Source organism: Thermobia domestica, unplaced genomic scaffold (assembly GCF_964235325.1).
Source record: "Thermobia domestica unplaced genomic scaffold, izTheDome1.hap1.1 HAP1_SCAFFOLD_372, whole genome shotgun sequence".
NCBI lineage: Eukaryota > Metazoa > Arthropoda > Insecta > Zygentoma > Lepismatidae > Thermobia > Thermobia domestica.
Window position 1 is genome coordinate 157,966 of NW_027656085.1, and position 19,118 is coordinate 177,083.

The 19,118-nt window shown below is 38.1% G+C and overlaps 1 protein-coding gene across 1 annotated transcript in view; it reads right to left on the reverse strand.

Moving 5' to 3' along the window:
- Window positions 1–15,077, reverse strand: part of LOC145676807 (NFX1-type zinc finger-containing protein 1-like) — a 141,133-nt gene extending 126,056 nt beyond the window's left edge. Inside the window, exons 1-2 of the mRNA XM_081747583.1 lie at window positions 14,937–15,077; window positions 7,224–7,370 (exon numbers count right to left, since the gene is read on the reverse strand). Coding sequence (XP_081603709.1) covers window positions 7,224–7,370; window positions 14,937–15,077 — 288 coding nt within the window. The remainder of the gene's footprint in view (window positions 1–7,223; window positions 7,371–14,936) is intronic.
- Window positions 15,078–19,118: the final 4,041 nt, after the last annotated feature.

Sequence of the window (19,118 nt, forward strand, 5' to 3'; positions counted from 1 at the left end):
TTCCAAAATTTAAGGGGTGGGCCAAAGTACTCCATCCAAATTTTAAAGGGGTGCACAAATATACCCACATCTTATGAAAGGTAATGAATCCCTGTATACGCCCATATAACTATATAAGGTAATAGGACCTCATCCAAGAGGATAAATTGGGCCAAAAGACCAAACACGTGGTACAACGTATTGCTTATGTTTATATTTTGGCAGTTTTGTACCCCTAAAAGGGAACATGTTTTCCCCTGTTTCGTCCTATCATTTCTCATCACCATCGTTTTCGCTGGGGACGTTAAATTCAACATTTCCTAAACTAGCACCAAGAATCGAACTCGGGACGATTGTAAGGTATCCATGTTCACCCCTGAAACGGAACAAAGTGGATCACAAAGCACTTATCAAATTTAAGAAAATAATTTTAAATACGCCTCCATATAACGTAATAAGGCTCCAAAATCGATAATCATCAAAGGGAACGATAACTTCCAAATTTAAAAAGTAAACCATTGTACTCTATTATATAACGAAAATGTCTCATCAAATAATAGGATAAGCTAAAAAAAACAGTCCAAATTTTAATATTTTTATACTCATTAAAGGGAACGAGGTCCTATACCCCCCCAACTCCTGATGAAAATCAAGGTGATCTTATGTGTCCTGAGTGATCCTTGACCCCTGGGTAAACATAAGCAAAATTTCAATAGGTAATGCAATCCCGGGCCAAAGTATCTCTAATTCATTTGCTATGGTCCATGTGGGGGTCCCAAATTGTATAATCAAGAGTGAAATAAGGTCACCCCGACGTCAAACAAACACATTAACTCGCACCAGTAAGGGACGTGGTGGCTCAGTGGTAGAGCGTTCACCTTTTCTGTATGTGGTCCCTGGTTCAAACCCCGCGAAAATAGTTTTGTGGTGGGCAACATTATGGGCAGGATACTCCAATTTTCTCCCACACTTTCATTCATTTCTCATCGTCACCGTCTCCTTTAGCCTAACCGGCATAACCGTGAGACGTAAAACTAAAGATTTCATTTGCACCAGTGTTAGTCCATCTCATCCAAGATATAACAATCTCCAAATTTTATGCCATAAAAGGGAACGAAAAATAAAAAAGCATTCGTAAACCTGTACTCTTTCTAACGTAATGAATCATCAAGACCATATTTTTAGTAATTTTAAAGAATCATCATCACCTCTGATCCAAAACTCCCAATTCAATGACGTCATAGCAGGGCCAAGGTACCTCTGACTCATTCGTACCAGCGTGCATGGCCCCTGAATAAGCATAAGCAAAATTTCAATAGGTGACGCAATCCCGGGCCAAAGCATCCCTGATTCATTCGCTATGGTCCATGGTGGCCCCAAATTGGATTATTAAGAGTGCGGTAGGGTGACCCCATTACTACTACGGGCCCACCAGGAAGGAACTTTGTAGGGGGTCCACTCACATGTATGTACTGCCCCCTCCCTCCGACAATAAAAAGGAGTCCGGGAATGTCACTCGGATCCAATATGCTGAAAAGTCTTAAAATGCAGATTTAAAACTTTTTAGTCAGTACTTTATCTCCTAACACTGACTGATCTGGCGTAATGCCCAATCCCCCCATTCTTCTCATGTAACTGTACAATCATCTGCAAACCCTCTATTACTTCACATCTCCCCCTAAAATAACAATGGCACATCTGTGTCATGAACCCCTCATAGGTGCCCCTAGTGCATATACATAATTGAAGCATCAGAAGTAATTTATAATTTATACAAATGCAGCATTTCTGCACTGTCTTGTTACGATATGAAGCGGAAGGCCCACTAAAAAAAATCACCGTTCAGGGCCTACCGGGAAATTTTCCCGCCTGGCCACTACAGCCCTGATTTGGGTCGTAAACGCAACGAAAGTAAATAAATAAAGCTGCATAGCTACTCCAGTAATTTCGTATGGAACATTTTGGAAGATGGTTGTTTCCCTCTTGGTATTATTTTTTAATACCAAAGTTTTTAATAAGTTCAATGGTGTTATTTTTAGATTTTTGAGTCACTGTGTAAATCACTTTCGTACTAGCATGCATTTTACAGTATCAAAATTTGACCATTAGGACTGATTTAAGGTTTATTGAAGTTTTATTAGTTTACTTCCCGCCCATAAAGAAGTTTATTGCCGTAGATGAAGTAAATGTATGAAAAATCCCATATATGCTGTCAATTTCTACGAAAATTCCCTTTATCTCTTTTGGAGAAATTAATGTCCAAATAATCCCACAAAATGGGATTTTTCCCACGTGTTGGCATCACTGACTGTGATAAGGAATAAAAAGAAACAAAGCATTTGTATAGTTTTTTCAGTGTTGTCAGATCAGGGACATTTTTACACCAAATAAAGCGAATATATTCAGTATTATAACGTTATTTTTAGACATGAATGTAAAACAAAACCAGAGCTAATATTCGATTTTCGCTTTCACATTCGTCATCACCACCACAGAGTAAATAAGAATTAGGTGATTTTGTTCAATTTACATTTTCATTGTTGAAATCAGGATAACTACCTCTCTCACATAAAACACTGAGACCATCTACCTCTAGTCCCTGAATACTATTAACTGGCTTCAATAAGATTCATAGGAGGGGGGCGCGGCGGCTCAGTGGTAGAGTGTTCACAACCGGTGCTTGGGGTCCCTGATTCGATCCCAGCTCGCGCCAGGCACTTGTTTGCGTCAACAATTTTCAATTCTGTCTCCTAATTACTTATTTGTAATCTGTTTGATTAACATAGAAGATCTGAATTGAGTCGTATATTGAAGGAGGTGAGTGATATACATTAGCTTCACTTTTCCTATTTTATACATTTTGAAAATTTTGTAGAGCGTGGGAAATTCTATAGTAAAATGGGAATTTCTGCCTCTCGAGCTGGGATTTAATAACATTTTAGGTTAGCATCACTGATCACAGTTGTGTTCTGCTATTGTTCGAAAGAACAACGCTATTGCAGTTATCACAATTGTTGATGTGATTTTGTTGTAGTGCTGCATATAAAAAGACAGTTTTACAACCATATTTTTGAACACTTATTCTGAGTTGCTTGAAATGACATTTTGAGTGTTTGAATAGACGAAAATACCGCGACATTGTGTGAATAGAGCGCACAATTTCTACTACGTGTGTGGAGACGTAACATTTTCTTCACAAAAGCAGATATAACACCATTAATAAGAAAAGCTTATGAACTTTATTATGGTTGTAAAATTGGAGATCAGGATAAGGCTTGGGCACCACATTGTTTGTAACCCTTGTGCAAGCAATCTGCGAAACTGGATTAATAGGAAGAGACATTCAATGCCTTTTGCAATGGCTACGTTTTGGAGGGAGCCGAGGAACCACATTAAAGATTGTTACTTTTGTATTGTTCCTTCTGTCCAGAATGGAATTTCCAGGAAGAAGCGGACCTTGGTATATCCTAATATTCCTTCTGCAATGCGCCCAGCACAGGACCGACACTGCGTAGGGCCGACACGGCGTAGGATCGAAACGGCATACGACAGAAACGGCATAGGATCGACACGGCACAGAACCGAAACGGCGTAGGATCGACACGGCATAGGACCGAAAGCAGAACCTTCATACGATCGAAATAATAAAAAATACATTATTTTATAATCACGCATGTAGCTCCTGAACCAAGTACTTCGATCGACCCTGACTTTGTGGTAAGCGAACCCCCAAGGGAGCCACATAGACTCACTCACCAAAATCCAAAGCAGAAATTTTAGCGTCAAGGTTACAACAATGGAAGTCATATTCCTATACACTGTAGCATAGAAGTAAATGTTTCAGTGTATAAGAATATGCAAAAGAAGTTCATCTCATTTTTACTATGCAAGACACACTTGTGGCATGTATAGAAATGTGGTTTCATGAAGGTTCTCAAAGAAATTACGATCCTACGGAGTGGAGGCTCTTCATAGATTCGTCCTTAAAGGTGAGTTTAAAGGCAGTGCTTTTACATATTTGAAATGAACTTCCTTCAGTTCCAGTAGGTTATGCAGTTCATTTGGAAGAATCTTATGAAAATTTGAAACGTTTACTTCAAGCCATTAAATATTATGATTTTCAGTGGCTCATTTGTGGTGACCTCAAAGTGATAGCGCTGTTGTTAGGTATGCAGTTAGCGTATACAAAATATTGTTGCTTTATTTGTGACTGGGACAGTAGAGATCGTGCATCTCACTACGGCAAAAGTGACTGGAGTACAAGAGAAACTCTTCAGCCAGTGGTGAATTATATGCAACATGAACCACTTATAGAACGTAAGCGAATTTTGCTTCCCCCCAGCGTTGCCAGATCTAGCATAATGATGCTAAATCTAGCATAATTTGGATGTCTTTAGCATCTAGCATCTTGCTTTTAGCATCCTGCCCAAATCTAGCATAATTTCAGCAAGTTTATCAAAAAGCCGTAAAACCTGGAGATGAGAAAGAAGTTGGTCGTGGGAAGAAAAAGAACGGCAGAAATGTATCCTCTTCCATTGATTCATATAGTCGGTAAACCATACAAGCAGTCTTATTTTCCGAAGTAAGGTATAAACGGCTTTGGGCTTTTTGTTTTGTGGCTCCACCCAGGGTTTTCTAATCCTTTAACTGCGAGGCATGGGCGGAGCTATGGGGGCCATTCTCCCCCAACTTTTGATAACTCCACCATCTTTATTTCTGACTTCATGGCCATCTTTATTCCTGAAATGAAAGTTCCGAGAGCAAGCTAAAGTCTCCCCCCCCCAGCAGACAATTCTCAACTCCGCTTATGCTGCGAGATAATTTTCTTTCAAAATATGTAAACAAACACTTTGCATTCATTTATACGATATATACGCCATTGAGGCTGGCAACTACTGTTGAGTTTAGTTGAGTTAAAGCTTTGGTGCGTGAAGTATTGAGTTCTATACACGCATTCTTGCGCTCTGCGTCGTTTTTTTTCTTTCTTTTAAAACTCTTGAATTAGTAATTATGAGGACCTAGCATAATTTGATCGAATCTAGCATAATTTCGATCAGGTTTTGGGATAATTCCGAGCTGTGAGTTTGGCGACGCTGCTTCCCCCGCTTCATATTAAATTATTTCTCATGAAAAGTTTTGTTAATAGCATGAACCAAGATGGTGAGGCCTATAAGTACTTAAGAGAACAGTTCCCTCGCTGAAGTGACAGCAAAGTTAAAGAAGGCGACTTTATAGGATCATAGATTCGACAGCTATTCAGAGATCATCAGTTCGATGAAATTCTACAAGGTGAGGAAAAAGCTGCGTGGGAAAGCTTGAAAAGTGTTTGCTTACAGTTCTTGGGAAGACACCGAGCAACAAATTACAGAGAAATAGTGGCTGAGTTGTTATGCTACGAGAAACTTGGTTGCAATATGTCTCTGAAACTCCACTTTCTTCATTCCCAACTCGACTTTTGGGATTGTGGAGCAGTAAGTGACGAACATGGTGAGCGTTTTCATCAAGATAATGCAGCCATGGAAAAAAAAATATGAGGGCAAGTGGAAGTTCTAACATGTTAGCAGACTACTGTTAGACTATTGCAAGGGACGCTCCAGATGTACTGTATAAAAGGCAGACCAAGTGAAGACACTCAAAATGAATTCAACAGGAATTTATTTTGTACAAGGGATCTCACGAAACTTTTCCTTATATTGTAGTGCAGTTGTTGGTTGAAAATTTATATTGCATTTTACTTTGTTCTTTTGGAACTGTTGGATTTTGTCTCTACTAATTGTGAATTCTTATTCAACTATAAAGAAATTAGGACTACTTCGTGCTGTTTTTACTTGATGTATCAAAAACATATTTGTACAAATTTGTTCTACCACAATTTGAAGCTCGTCCTATAAACACTGCTTTGCGCATTTTAAAGTATGGGTGTACAAAGGTATAAAAGTTATGGGCTAGTGTATGTCTTAATTATATCCTAACTTATGAAATTAAGGTTAAATGAATGTAAAAATACCTTAATCTCGATATTTATAACTACTTTGATTAAGGGTTTTCATAAATTTTAATACATTTGAAATATACTGATACTGTTGTACAAGGGTTATTTTTTTCATAACCAGCGCTAATAATAGTGAAATACTTTTACATTTTCTAATATTATGCTTAAATGAATGCAAAAATCATAAATTCAAACAATTTATATACTTTCGATCAAAATTTGTTGATACCGTGAAACAGTATGACTAGGACTCTCTGATTTCCAGACTAAAAAATCGAAACACGCTATAAAATTTATAATAAAAACCGGTACACACTATGAAAATTTATTGTATGTTCATATTTTTGCTCTTGCATTTTGCTGAAATATAAGCAAAAGTGATTGACAGAGTAGATTATTCCCATCACCTGAGTTTCGATCACTAATAAAAGTTGTGTTGATATTAAGTTGTGTTTTAAAGAAAAACGATGACATTTTGAGTTTTAAACGACTTTGGAGAGGACAGATTTTGTAAATCCAGAACTATCCCAGCTAAACCTTTTCAACAGCTAATAGAAATACTGGAGTAAGAATAGCAAAGTAAGTGGTTCTATTGTATTGAGCGGATATATTCCGCTCAACAGAAGTGGAATAGTATGAAAGAGAAGAGAAAGTTAATTTGTAAAGCAGTATGAGTAGTCAATTGTCACTACGACGATATTACTCGATCAACGAAATGTATGAACCAATAGAAGGGAAGCAATTTCTAATGAGGGAAATTGTTTCCGGGACAACATAGGGACATCTACAATTAGAGTGTGAAGAATACGATATATTACCGATAGACAAACGGGGTTTCACAAAGAAAATGTGCATCAACTACTTTAGTTAGGGAAACGTTAATTCTTACTTGAAAACATACAATTTATATCAACAAAATAACCCAGGGTGGAACATTTTACAAAATAAGATTGGCGATAATTTAAATCTGAAAGATAATAAAGAAGCCAATTATAAGATACTGTTTCACAAATTTACAGGAAGATATTTGAATATGGCAATTTTTAAAATATTTTCAGCAACGGCATGGAACTCCTTGTCTCTTCGTGTTGAATTATACCTCTTTATGTTGATAACTTTCTAAAATAAAGCTCAAAATCCAATACCATCTATTTTCAAATATTCTTAATTTTAACAAATTCAACACAGCTTTAAATACTGTTCTGTAGCACATAATATATAATATCTGATCTTAAAATACTTCAATACGAACCTTCTTCAACAAATACACCTGTCCTAAAAATGCAGTCAAAATAACGATTTGTGACGGATCATATCCTTGAAGAACAAGATGTCTGCATAAACTAATCAGGAATTCAGCCTCATGTTTGTTTTGCAAACTTGATATGTTGTCAACTTCCTAAAAAAAAGATACAAGAAAAATTATAGATACATAGATAGATATACCTGGTGTTACAAACCACCCGTACACCCCTCTGGAAATCTGAATGAGTAAAATAAACAAAACTTTTAGAAATGTATTTCATGTATTTGGCTATGCTCTATCATATGATGCTATTTAGAGCTTCCAGTTTTTACCAAAAGTACGTTATTCAGGCCGGAAGTTGAATTTTTAAATACAATAAGGTACAGTATTGTAAATGCAACAATATTCTAAATTCATAACACTGTTGTAAGTTTTGCTTTTGAAAACAAGAAATATACAGATGTGACGTCAGAATATTTTTCCAGTTAAAAAAAATGTATCATTCAATGTTAAATACTAAAATCAACGTGAAAACACTAATAGATTCATACCTCACAAATTTTGTTCCTAAAGAGTGCGGCCAACAAAGCATTATACTTGAGCCCCAATTTCATCTCTTCATGAAAAAGAGCTCAGAAGTATTCGATGCATAACCTGCGTCCCTCGTAATCAGTTTTAAGCGCCAGAAGTTCTTTTGTTTATGAATAACACACAAAGATAGGAAAAATTAAAGAAGTAAAGAAAAAGTTCACCTCGGCATCACGCAACTTGAAAAATAAAGCAAAAATCAACGCAATTTTGCATCAAACAACCACAGATCCGGCAATTTTCCCTCCAGGGGACAAATTTCATTGATCAAGCAAGCAAAATGCAGCGCACCCCATCAAATGTGAAGATCGCAAACACGACGACACCACAGTACACAATGATAGGAGAATTGACTCCCCAACGGCAAGTCTCTTGTCAGTGATGTCCTCTTCGGGACCCAATTCTGCAGCCGCAGCAAATCGTGACGAATCCTACTACAATCGCCATCCATTCCACAAACAAGAGAGACATCACACAGCAGCCATAACCACATGATGAAGCAACTGCACAAGATTCTGAATACTTAGATGAGCAAATGCAGTATGAAGAGGATGACAACCTCCAATCTTAGCAAAAGCCAACGAAAATTGCCAGGATCCAGAATGGAAATACAAACCACGGCGACTCCACGCTCAGTTGTTGGTTTTAGAAATCGCTCTGCGCCGTTACAAGATCAAGAAGGCCGCATGAGCACGGAACCGCACGAACAAACTCCAACACACACAAAATCACCTCAACCGAACTGTACATACATATATGAGTACAGATATTGGCGCAAATCCCGAGGGGATAAGGGGGATATATCCCGCAATCTTGGACCTGGGGGGGACTGTCCCCCCAATAATCTAACATGAAAAGTGCTCTTTGGGATAAGTGTGATAATTTGTGTCCGACTGCCACAAAGAAATGTAAGATGAAATTGATTTCTCTTGGCTTTTCCATTAACACAAAAAAAATCGTATTCTGTAGTATTGCAAACTGAACTTCGTGCTGTAGTGCGTTTAGTAGTCTCATCAATATGTATTAATTTCACTTCCGCCACTTGGGCACAAATTGCAATAAATGACAGAGGAGGATATGCCCCTCTCCTCATGCTGGAAAGTTGTCCCAGCTGTAGGTACGGGCACAAATTCCGGGGAAATGGGGAGACATGTCCCCCAAACATTGGAACCGGAGGCTTTCCCAATAATCCGATTTGAAAAGTGCTTTTTGCAGATAAGTGTGATGATTTGTGTCCGACTGCCACAAAGGAAAGTGAAATGAAGTTGGTTTCTCTTGGCTTTTGCATTTTTAATGAAAATGAAGGTGTGCGACTGTGCATGGCGTAACCTGATGTGAAATCTTATCTCCTCCTCTCCCCCTACGGCCTAGCACACGAAGAGTATATAGGCAGCTCAATGTCAGTAGAACCCATCTTTTCACTAAATGCGCATTTCATCTATTTGTAGTATCAGCCTAGGCATCTACTCATGCTTCGTAAGCTAACTAACTCTATGCCCTATGGAACAGGGAGGTTCAATGCCGCGTTCACAAAAGCTCTCCACTGACTTCTATCCTTAGCCAAATGGATCCAGTTTCTACTTTGTATTCCTATTTCTGCGAGATCCATCTTAATATATTGTCCTCCCATCTGCGCCTTGGTCTTCCTAATGATCGTTTTCCGATTGGTCTTCCACTCAAGACTTTGAAAGCGTTTTTACTTTCTTCCATCCTAGCTACATGACCTGCCCACCTGAGCCTCCTAGACTTGATGACCCAAACATGTTTGGTAATCCGTATAAATTATGTAGTTCCTCGTTGTGAAGTTTCCGCCATTCCCCATTCTTGTTCCTCTTGGGTCTGAATATTCGTCTCAGGATCTTGTCCTCAAATACTTTCAGTCTCCCTCACAGTAAGCGACCATGTTTCGGAACCATACAGAACAACAGGAATGATTATCATTTTATATATTTTAAGCTTCAAATTCCTCGACAGTATTCGCGACGTAAAGATATTTTGAACCGAATAGTAACACGAATTCCCTGTTTTTAGTCGACATTTAATTTCTTCGTGAATATGATTTTCGTCTGTTAATATTGACTCTAGATATTTGAAAGTATCCACTTTATCAAAAGTATTATTTAATATTTTAACGCTTTCATAATCTGCTGTATTACGGTCCCGACGCACTTCCATGTATTTAGTTTTCTCTGCATTTACTTCTAAACCTATGTCCCTGTAAGCGTTTAGTAAGACCTATGGATTTCTTTCTATTGTTCTCCTATCATCCCCATTAAATTTACATCATCAGCGTACGCCATAACCTGGTGCACACAGTACAACTATAGGCCCTGGTTGCTATCTTTGATTTTCCTTATAGCGTATTCCAGGGCAAAGTTGAATAATAATGGTGACAACGCATCTCCTTGTTTCAGGCCATTCTTGACGTGAAAGATCGTGGACAAAAATTTTCCTACCCGGACTTTACTTTGGGATTCATTTAAACATGCCTTAATTAATCTAATTAGCTTTTTCGGTATTCCAAATTCTGTAAGAACGTTGTACAATGTTTCTCTCCTAACCGAGTCGTATAAGCGCTTCTAAAATCAATAAATAGTTGATGTACCGGGGTATTGTATTCCCACTTCTTTTCGAGTATTTGGCGAATGGTAAATATTTGGTCGATAGTTGATCGATTTCGTCTAAATCCGCACTGATAATCCCCAATAATTTCATCTGCGTATGGGGTCAATCTTGCTAATAGAATGTTTGACAGGGTTTTACAGGATGTTCACAGAGGAGAGATGCCTCGATAATAATTACAGTCAGTTTTGTCGCCTTTCTTGTGGATTGGAACAATGATTGATTCTTTCCACTCTTGTGGCAAATTCTTCCTTGTTCCAGATAAGGAGGATGAGTTTGTGTAGCTTGTTCCACAATTTTTCGCCTACAGCTAAAATTGACTCAGCCGGAATTTCGTCTACACCCGGAGATTTGTGTTTCTTTAATTTCCTTATAGCGATTTCTACTTCTATTCGATTGGGTTCTAGAATATACGGTTCTTCGGTGTGTATCTCCCTTTCTCCACGCACATTAGTTTTTGGCTGCGTGTTAAGCAAATCGTCAAATAAATCTTTCCATCTATTTAAATTGCTGTCTGTATCAGTGAGAACTGTTCCGTCAGTTTTCTTTAATATAAGCACGAGGTTGATAGCCTTTCTTAAATTCGTTGATCCCTTTATACATGTCCCGAATGTTTTTACTTTTACTATTATCTTCAAGTTCCTTAATTTTAGCTTTCAAAAAATTGTAAAAGTTGTTTCTTTGTTGTAAAAGTTTCGGAAGTTCCCCGCCTGATGTCTACGAAATTTTGTGAAGTTATTTCATTCGGATTTTGTAGCCAACGCAATTTTGCCTGTTTTCTCTTATCTGCTAGTTTAATGCATTTGTGGTCGAACCATGGTTTGTTCCTACGTATTTACACGTGTCCCAATTTTTCTTTTGAGAGAGGATGCTTCGTAAGCAAAGAAAATAATTCAATTGCTGGAATATTTTTCTCCATAATCTTAAGGTTACATCTGTTAACTAAAGAGTATATGACATGCGTCAGATGTCTGTAAAGATTCCTGTAATGCTATCATCATTTTGCTCAAATAAGAATATTGTTGCGTCATACATAATTGATATTCTTTCTTCGTAGTTTTGGGGAAGTCATTATTTATATTATTATAAAACAGTTTAACGTGGATCTTCGTGGATGACTAATTAGAAATATACCAATTATAAATATGCATGTATTCAGATTTCAGAATGTGTTCAGGGCAGTGATTTGTAATACTGATATGTACTACTACTTCATCTACATCGCTAATATATAATATACTCTACAACAGCTTCACCTCAAATCTACCGTAATATGAGTTTCATCTCCCTTCCCTAGAATAAGCCTCAAATCTGCCCACCTCCCAATGTTGAAGACATAGACAACCAATGGCTTATTTAGGGTTTTGTTTCGAGGAGCTATGCCCAATACAGGGAAGCAAGTGGGCAATTGCCCACCTGAGTTTCAGAATTAAATATATTTTAATTCATGCATAAATTGAAGTTATAATGGCAAGAATTGCAGACCGATAAATCCTATATGATATGATACAAAAATTTACGAGTGAATCTAACCCTTTATTCTATTCATACAAGAAAAAGAAAGCATCCTCTTGGCCTACCTAATTTCCCGGGCTAATTATTACCCATTTTGATTTTCTATAATTCAAACATTTCATTCTTTTAAAAATAACTAAACGATATAATTTTTCCTTTGTTATAATAACTAAAGTCCTGTCATGTTGACATCCGCGCAAGTTGGTGTGGAACACCAGTTTCGCTTATCAACTCCTCTTAGTTTAGGTGTTGCTGATGACGGGCGACTTGAATCACAACTGACAACGGTTGATAAAGTATGATAGACGAAACGAAAGATAGTAACATCAAGAAAAAGAAACAGAAAAGTAGAAAGGACGAAAGAAAGAACAAACGGTCGCAATTCTTACTTGGAATGAAGTTTGAGAAATACAGTATTATTTCTGAACAAATAGCATAAGAGAATGGAAAGTCAATGACATTCTTAGGAATAGTAAGAAGGATTACTGTTGTACGTGGAATGCGAAAAACTAACAAACTTATTTCGGGGGGAGCTTGAGCCCGATAGCCCCCTAAATACGCCACTGAAGACAATTCTGCTCCCCTGATCCTCCACAGCAATGTTTTCAACATCATAAATATTTTGAACATCGCTTATATATATATACTAGCAGCGTTCACCCCGCTTCGCTGCGGTCACCCCGGAACGCAATAAACTTTGTTACTTAGATAATTTTTACTTTTTCGCTTTCAAGTGATATGATAAAAACCATAGAAGATTGCAGTAAATGTTAACATTATATCGCCTGTCATTTATGTTAACCCGCCCCGCTTCGCTGCGGTCACCCCCGAACGCAATAAACTTTGTTACTTAGATAATTTTTACTTTTTCGCTTTCAAGTGATATGATAAAAACCATTATAACGCCTGTCATTTATGTTAACCCGCCGAGTGACACGGTCATGCGGGTTGCATATACATACGTTTATTTTTATACCTATGATGAACTAACAAAGGATTTGTACGTAATGGACACCTGAATGGTCAATTATCTCAAGACACTGGTAATTGAAAATTAAAGTGATATGATAAAAACCATCTAGGGTCCAAATCCTAATAACCCCCCAAAAATAAAAGAAATTGGTTCAGCCGTATTAGCGTGATGAGCGGACAAAGGATTTGTACGTTCTCTTTTATATATATATATATATATATATATATATATATATATATATATAATATGGGAACGATCTTACCCGTCCACCCCACCCCACCCCAATGTTGATGACAGATTTGCGCCGATGAGTACAGAAAACATTCAACTTTAAGTCACTCCCCTTGACATCACCACGCTCAAGGGAGACACCAAAGTACAGCATACTCAAGACTTTGTCAGGTTCACATGCACAAGAAAAGCAGACTACGACAAGATTATCGCCTTCTGCGAAACCAACAAGTATAAATACTCTACTGGAATAGCAAAGAAAGATTTACCCTTTAAAGCAGTAATAAGCAAGCTACCTGTTGACACCCCAACACATGAAATAAAAGCAGAACTACAAGAAAAAGGTTTCTCTATTCGAGAAGTCAAGCTGGTGAAAAGTAAGAATAAACAGGCAGACGGAAGGATTCCATTCCCACTCTTACTCATCCTAATGGATAAGACCCCAGCAACAAAACAGATCAACGATCTACAATATCTCTTGCATTACAGAATTCAAGTTGAACAATACAAAGCTCAGGAGTTCTTACAACGTTATAAATGCCAACGACTTGGACATAGCTAGGCTACATGCAATGTGACACCCCGTTGCTTAAAATGCCCGGAAACACATCTCACAAAATTCTGCCCTAAAAACAACAAAGGAAGAACCAGCATATTGTTGCAACTGCCAGGGAGATCATCCTGCCAACTTTCGAGGGTATCGGATTTTTCAAAAAGAAAGAGAACGCCGCCTACAAAACAAGAAAACAAATGCTTCACCATCACCAATCTCCAAGGAAACCACCACCTCAGCTGCAAAGGCACCAAACTCATTTCCACAACCCTCTCAACACACAACCTATGCTAAAAAAGCACACTCACCGCAGCCGTCCCAAGATGATGGAAACACCAATTCAAGTGATATCCTTACGGGACTCAAGGAAATAATACAGTTGTTCAAAGGCCTGGATCTTGCAGAAATAATACAAAAAGCAAAAAAGGGACTGTAAAAACTAAAAACAGCACAAGATATTTTCAGAAAATTCCAAATTCTCATCGAAGTCATTGCTGATATCTGTGATGATGGCACAGATTAATCATAAAATTCACTGCAACATAAGATTGTTGTCTTGGAACGCCAATGGAGTCTTTACTCAACGCCTGTATCTCATTTACCTTCTTCAAGAGTGCGATGTAGATGTTGCCTTAATACAAAAAAAAAAAAAAAAAAAAAAACGAATCTGAAACCCAATCAACCATTTAATATCCGTAAGTTGACATCATTCGACTAGACTGAGCAACGCCAGAAGGAGGGCTGGCCACTCTCATTAAACGCCATCTCCCGTATACGATATTGCAATTACCACAGCTACAATCTATAGAAGCCTTGGGAATAGCAGTCCATACTCAGCACTCAAGCATCAACATTATAACAGTTTACAGGCAATCAAAAATCCTCTCCAACCTGATGATCTTCTTCACCTCCGAAACCCACACACTAGAACTATCATTGCAGGTGATCTTAATGATAATGATATGACACAACTTAACTGTCGGGATAGAAACGAGAGGCACCTAAAAGGTGCGGGATAACAATACCATATTTGTATGAAATAAAAGACATGATAAATGGAGGCAACTCCACCACTAGTCTTAGGCGGCTAGAACCACGAGCAAAATTAGACAAGGTAATGAATAAGAATTTAGTATTAAAATAATTTGAAAATAACCAATGCATTTTCATTGAGAATTGGTAGCAATAAGGGCGTTAAGGAATAGATGGTAGAGCAACTAATTTTGAACAGTCTCACCCTAATTCGAAGATGTTCCATTTTCCTCCTTTTTACTCGTAGGTGATCTTTATTTAGGTGCTGTTCTCGAAGCTCCAATGACTTACAGGTCGGGATGTCTTGATGACCTCCATGGTGAAAACTTGTCCGACAAACAACCATGGCATTGAATGCCGGACCCAAAGGCAGGGAGACTCCGATCTGTCTCGCGTCGTGGTTGAGATCCAAAATGCCTAAGCTCTTGCTCTCTCAATTGCTTTTGACCTGACTGTCTCTTATACGTCAGAATGAGATGGTAGTGACACCACAAGATTTCTTAAGCGTGGTCGATTACCCAAAACTGACATTGACCAAGTCCATGTTTCTACATGTCGTCGATTCAACACAAAGTTCTCAAACTTGCTCCTGAGCTTGCTAACATTGCTAGGTAAACGAACCAAAAGGAGACTCGCCTGAATCAAAGTACTTACTTCTATAATCCTTACTTCCTTGTAACATCGTGTCGTGGGTAAACGAACAAAACGGGCAATGTCTTGTAGTAGCCTGACTATGAGGGGTTAATGAGGTCGAACCAACTGAAAGAAGCAATTGATCTAACAAAGCAAATTAAAAGCGTCGCGTGTGAGACTGTTAAAGGGTGAAGGTTCTAAAGGTCGCTACCATTGTTTATTACAAATTACTTACAAGTACAAAGACTTCCTCAATAACAGCAAAGCAATAGTTAATTTATCTTTCAATTTAAAGTCAGATTGCGACGTACAACACAATATTGGTGTTAATAACATCAGGCAGTGAACTCTTGAAGGCTGCTTGGCTTCCATTGATGACTGGTTGAATTTCCACATGAAATAAAGATGTCCTAGCTTGTCCTTACTTCATATCCCGTAACACTAAAGATGTTTTATGGAACACTCGTCGAGGAAACCACAATGGAGACATCTCGCAGCAACACTATTTAGAATTCAGCTCACTCCCACAGCATAGGTAGAACCAACACATTTTCCTATCCATGGAGACCGCCCGGACGTTCTTGACATGCTGCTATACAACGATGTTCAACTCACCAATTCAAGAGTCTGTCAATGTATTATCAGACCATAATCCTGTATACGCCGAAATCCAATCTCAACACATATCTAAGTCCATATTAGTCACCAATTGGGACCAATATAAGGAAATTCTTTCAGATTTAATTAACCTTCAAATACCATTACCCACTCCCGCTGACATAGATATTGCTGTGGACCAGCTCACAGCTAAAATAAATAGTGCATACACTCTTGCGACCAAGAAGCTCGACCTACCCTACAACCACTCTCCCAGTGAAGAAAGACGAACGCACTTCCTTGTCCAAATCAAACGCTGGATCCGCAGACTATGACAACGTACACGTCATCCTACGCTACATGCTTTGTATAATCATCTCACCAAGAAAGTCCGACAGTGCATAAGACACATCCGCCTGCAACAATGGGAAACTAAATTATCAAACCTCACAACACCAACCTATGAATTCTGGACCCTTGTTAAATCACTCCACACCAATCGACCTCAAGTCAATCAACCCCTCTATGGACCGTAAGGCCTCGTCTATCAGGAAGAGGAAAAAGCCGAAGGTTTTGCCGAGATGCTTGATCAGTTTAGTGTCAATCGAGAACCGTACAACGACCGTCACATAGAAGTTATTCACCGCTTTCTCCATCACATAGAACCTCCGGATCAAATCTTACCTCAACTACTCATCACTCCAATAAGAATCCAATTCATCGTCAAGCACCTTCATCCCATATCTAACAGCATACGATGAGCTGTATACTTAGACATCTTCGTGCTTTGTTCACTGCTAGTCTATTATTGCGCTATAGACTTTGTTCTATCCTGTTGTACTAACCTCATGATGTCAGTCATTTTTAATGGGGTGTGGCCATTTAATTCTTCTGGTTTGGAATGGTGATGATTTCACCGTCTTTTTCCCAACCTCGGAAGATATTAAGTGCGGCAGATCGTGACTACTGGAGACCGGACAAGTCGCATTGCTTCCGAAATTCCATGCCCAGCTGTCTCTATATCCCACCAAACTGTGATATATCGGTGTAATTCGCTACACAATGCACAAGCATTATACTGACTAATCGAGTGAGATCCCTGTCACCGTCTGGCGAACGTATCTACTGTACCCCGTGGCTCTTATGTCAGTTCAACGATTTCGTTCAAAAATAGCAGGTGATCAAAGGGCTGGTCAATGAATGTTTCGTTGGCTTGTAGCTTACTGGATAGTCGCTCAGATGTTTCCGTCATTACAGGCAAAAGATGAGATATAGTTATAAACCCACATTTTGTTAACACCACATAACTTTAACATCATAACATACAGTTAGTCTTCGAAACTTAAATTGCCATTTTTGCTCTGGGCTTTCCTGCACTGCGGACCCTGCGGGCCCGTTAGTTACGCTACTGCCCTAAAATCTCGGACATTTCTATACTGACGCACCATAAGATAGCACATTAACTTCAGATACTTCACTTCACATCATTTTGTATATTGTGGTTACTAGGTACCAGGGATGGCAAAAACCATGGTTTCTATTGAAAAAAAAAACTTTTTTGGTTTAAACCCGGTGTTTTTGGTTTAAATAATTTGTTCTATGTATTTATATCACATATGGACAGAAATAAGTTTGTTTCGCCTTAGTGTTACCTAGGTATTATGCAACAACAGGATTATGCTGGAAGGGATCACATAAGCTTAAAGCGGAATCCAAACCGGTTCTCGGCTTACATCCGAGAGAAATTGTCCTCCCTTTAAATTCGAAACCGGGACTAAGGAGGAGTGGGAACGGGTTAGAAGCCCCGAAGGGGTTGGTTGGGTCTGTTCTCGATACAAAATGGGGAAATTACAGATTTCCCAAAATTGTATGGCAACTTATTGAAGATTACGTGCATTTCAGGTTCGGCTTTAATTTCTATATTTCCACGTAAATACGCATTTCAGATTTAAGTGCACACCATATTTCCATTACTTATACACTACTCTTAAAATATTAGAAACTTCTTCTGTAAATTTTAAAATCTATGGATCTGTATAGTATAACTGCACCGTTAAAAGTCCTTTGTATCATAATAAGCAAATGCGAAAAAGGGCTTTAGAAGAAATAGTGACTGAAATATCTGTTTTTAGTTTTGGAGCCATAATTGCGCTCTTCTCCAGTGATTTGTTTGCTACGTCACGACAAAATGCTTATCAAAATGCTACCGTCTAAAAGGACAATATACTAATGATGCAATAGAATATTATAGGAGATTTTTGGCAGCACATCTGCTACGAGAAATGCTACGATAAATGCTTTCGTCTAAAACTAGCCTTACTAAGAAAAAGAATGCTTGCTTACTAGCAGCAGCAAAGTATGCTGAAACAATCATGAGTTGAGGACCAAACCTAAGCGTATACAACTTATTTACAATATATTAATTAATCTCAACTACAAATATAAAGTACACAGACAGAGAGAGAGAGTGAAAGCATTTATTATTATTATTATTATTATTATTATTATTATTATTATTATTATTATTATTATTATTATTATTATCGACTACTAAATATTTTTGTCTTCTCTAGTAGCTGAAAGGCATGATAAAACGTGTAGCAGTGGAAAAGCGCGATATTTTAAAACAGAAGGTCTGTGGTTCGAGTCTGTTCTAAGTAATTTATTTTTAACTTACAAGTAAGGGACCATATGGTTGTCGCGCAAATCAGATGCAGACATACGCCATCTGATTGAGCATGAAAAGATATGGAGAACACAAAAATTTAAGGTGCTAAGGGCCATAGGGATCGGAGCGAGGAAAGAGAAAACATTGAATGTCGGAAAAATTGAAGAAAGTCAGGAATGACGGGAAAAGTTAATTTCGTGCAAACAGGGAAAGAAAGTCAACCAAAAGAAAGAAACTAAACATAACAAGGGCATCAAGAACGAAGAAAGATCATAATCAGGGTTGCCATCCGGACCGCAGTGTTGCCAGCGCTGCATAACATTGATATGGAAGATACAGCACAGTATAGCAATTCATGCACAAGGAAAAATATTAGTAACACAAAAGACAATTGAAAAGATTCTGTACACGTGGTAAAAAGGTTTAACGATAGTCGTGAGTGAATAATGTACATGAGGGAGGACAAATATAGACATGAAAGTGAAGGGG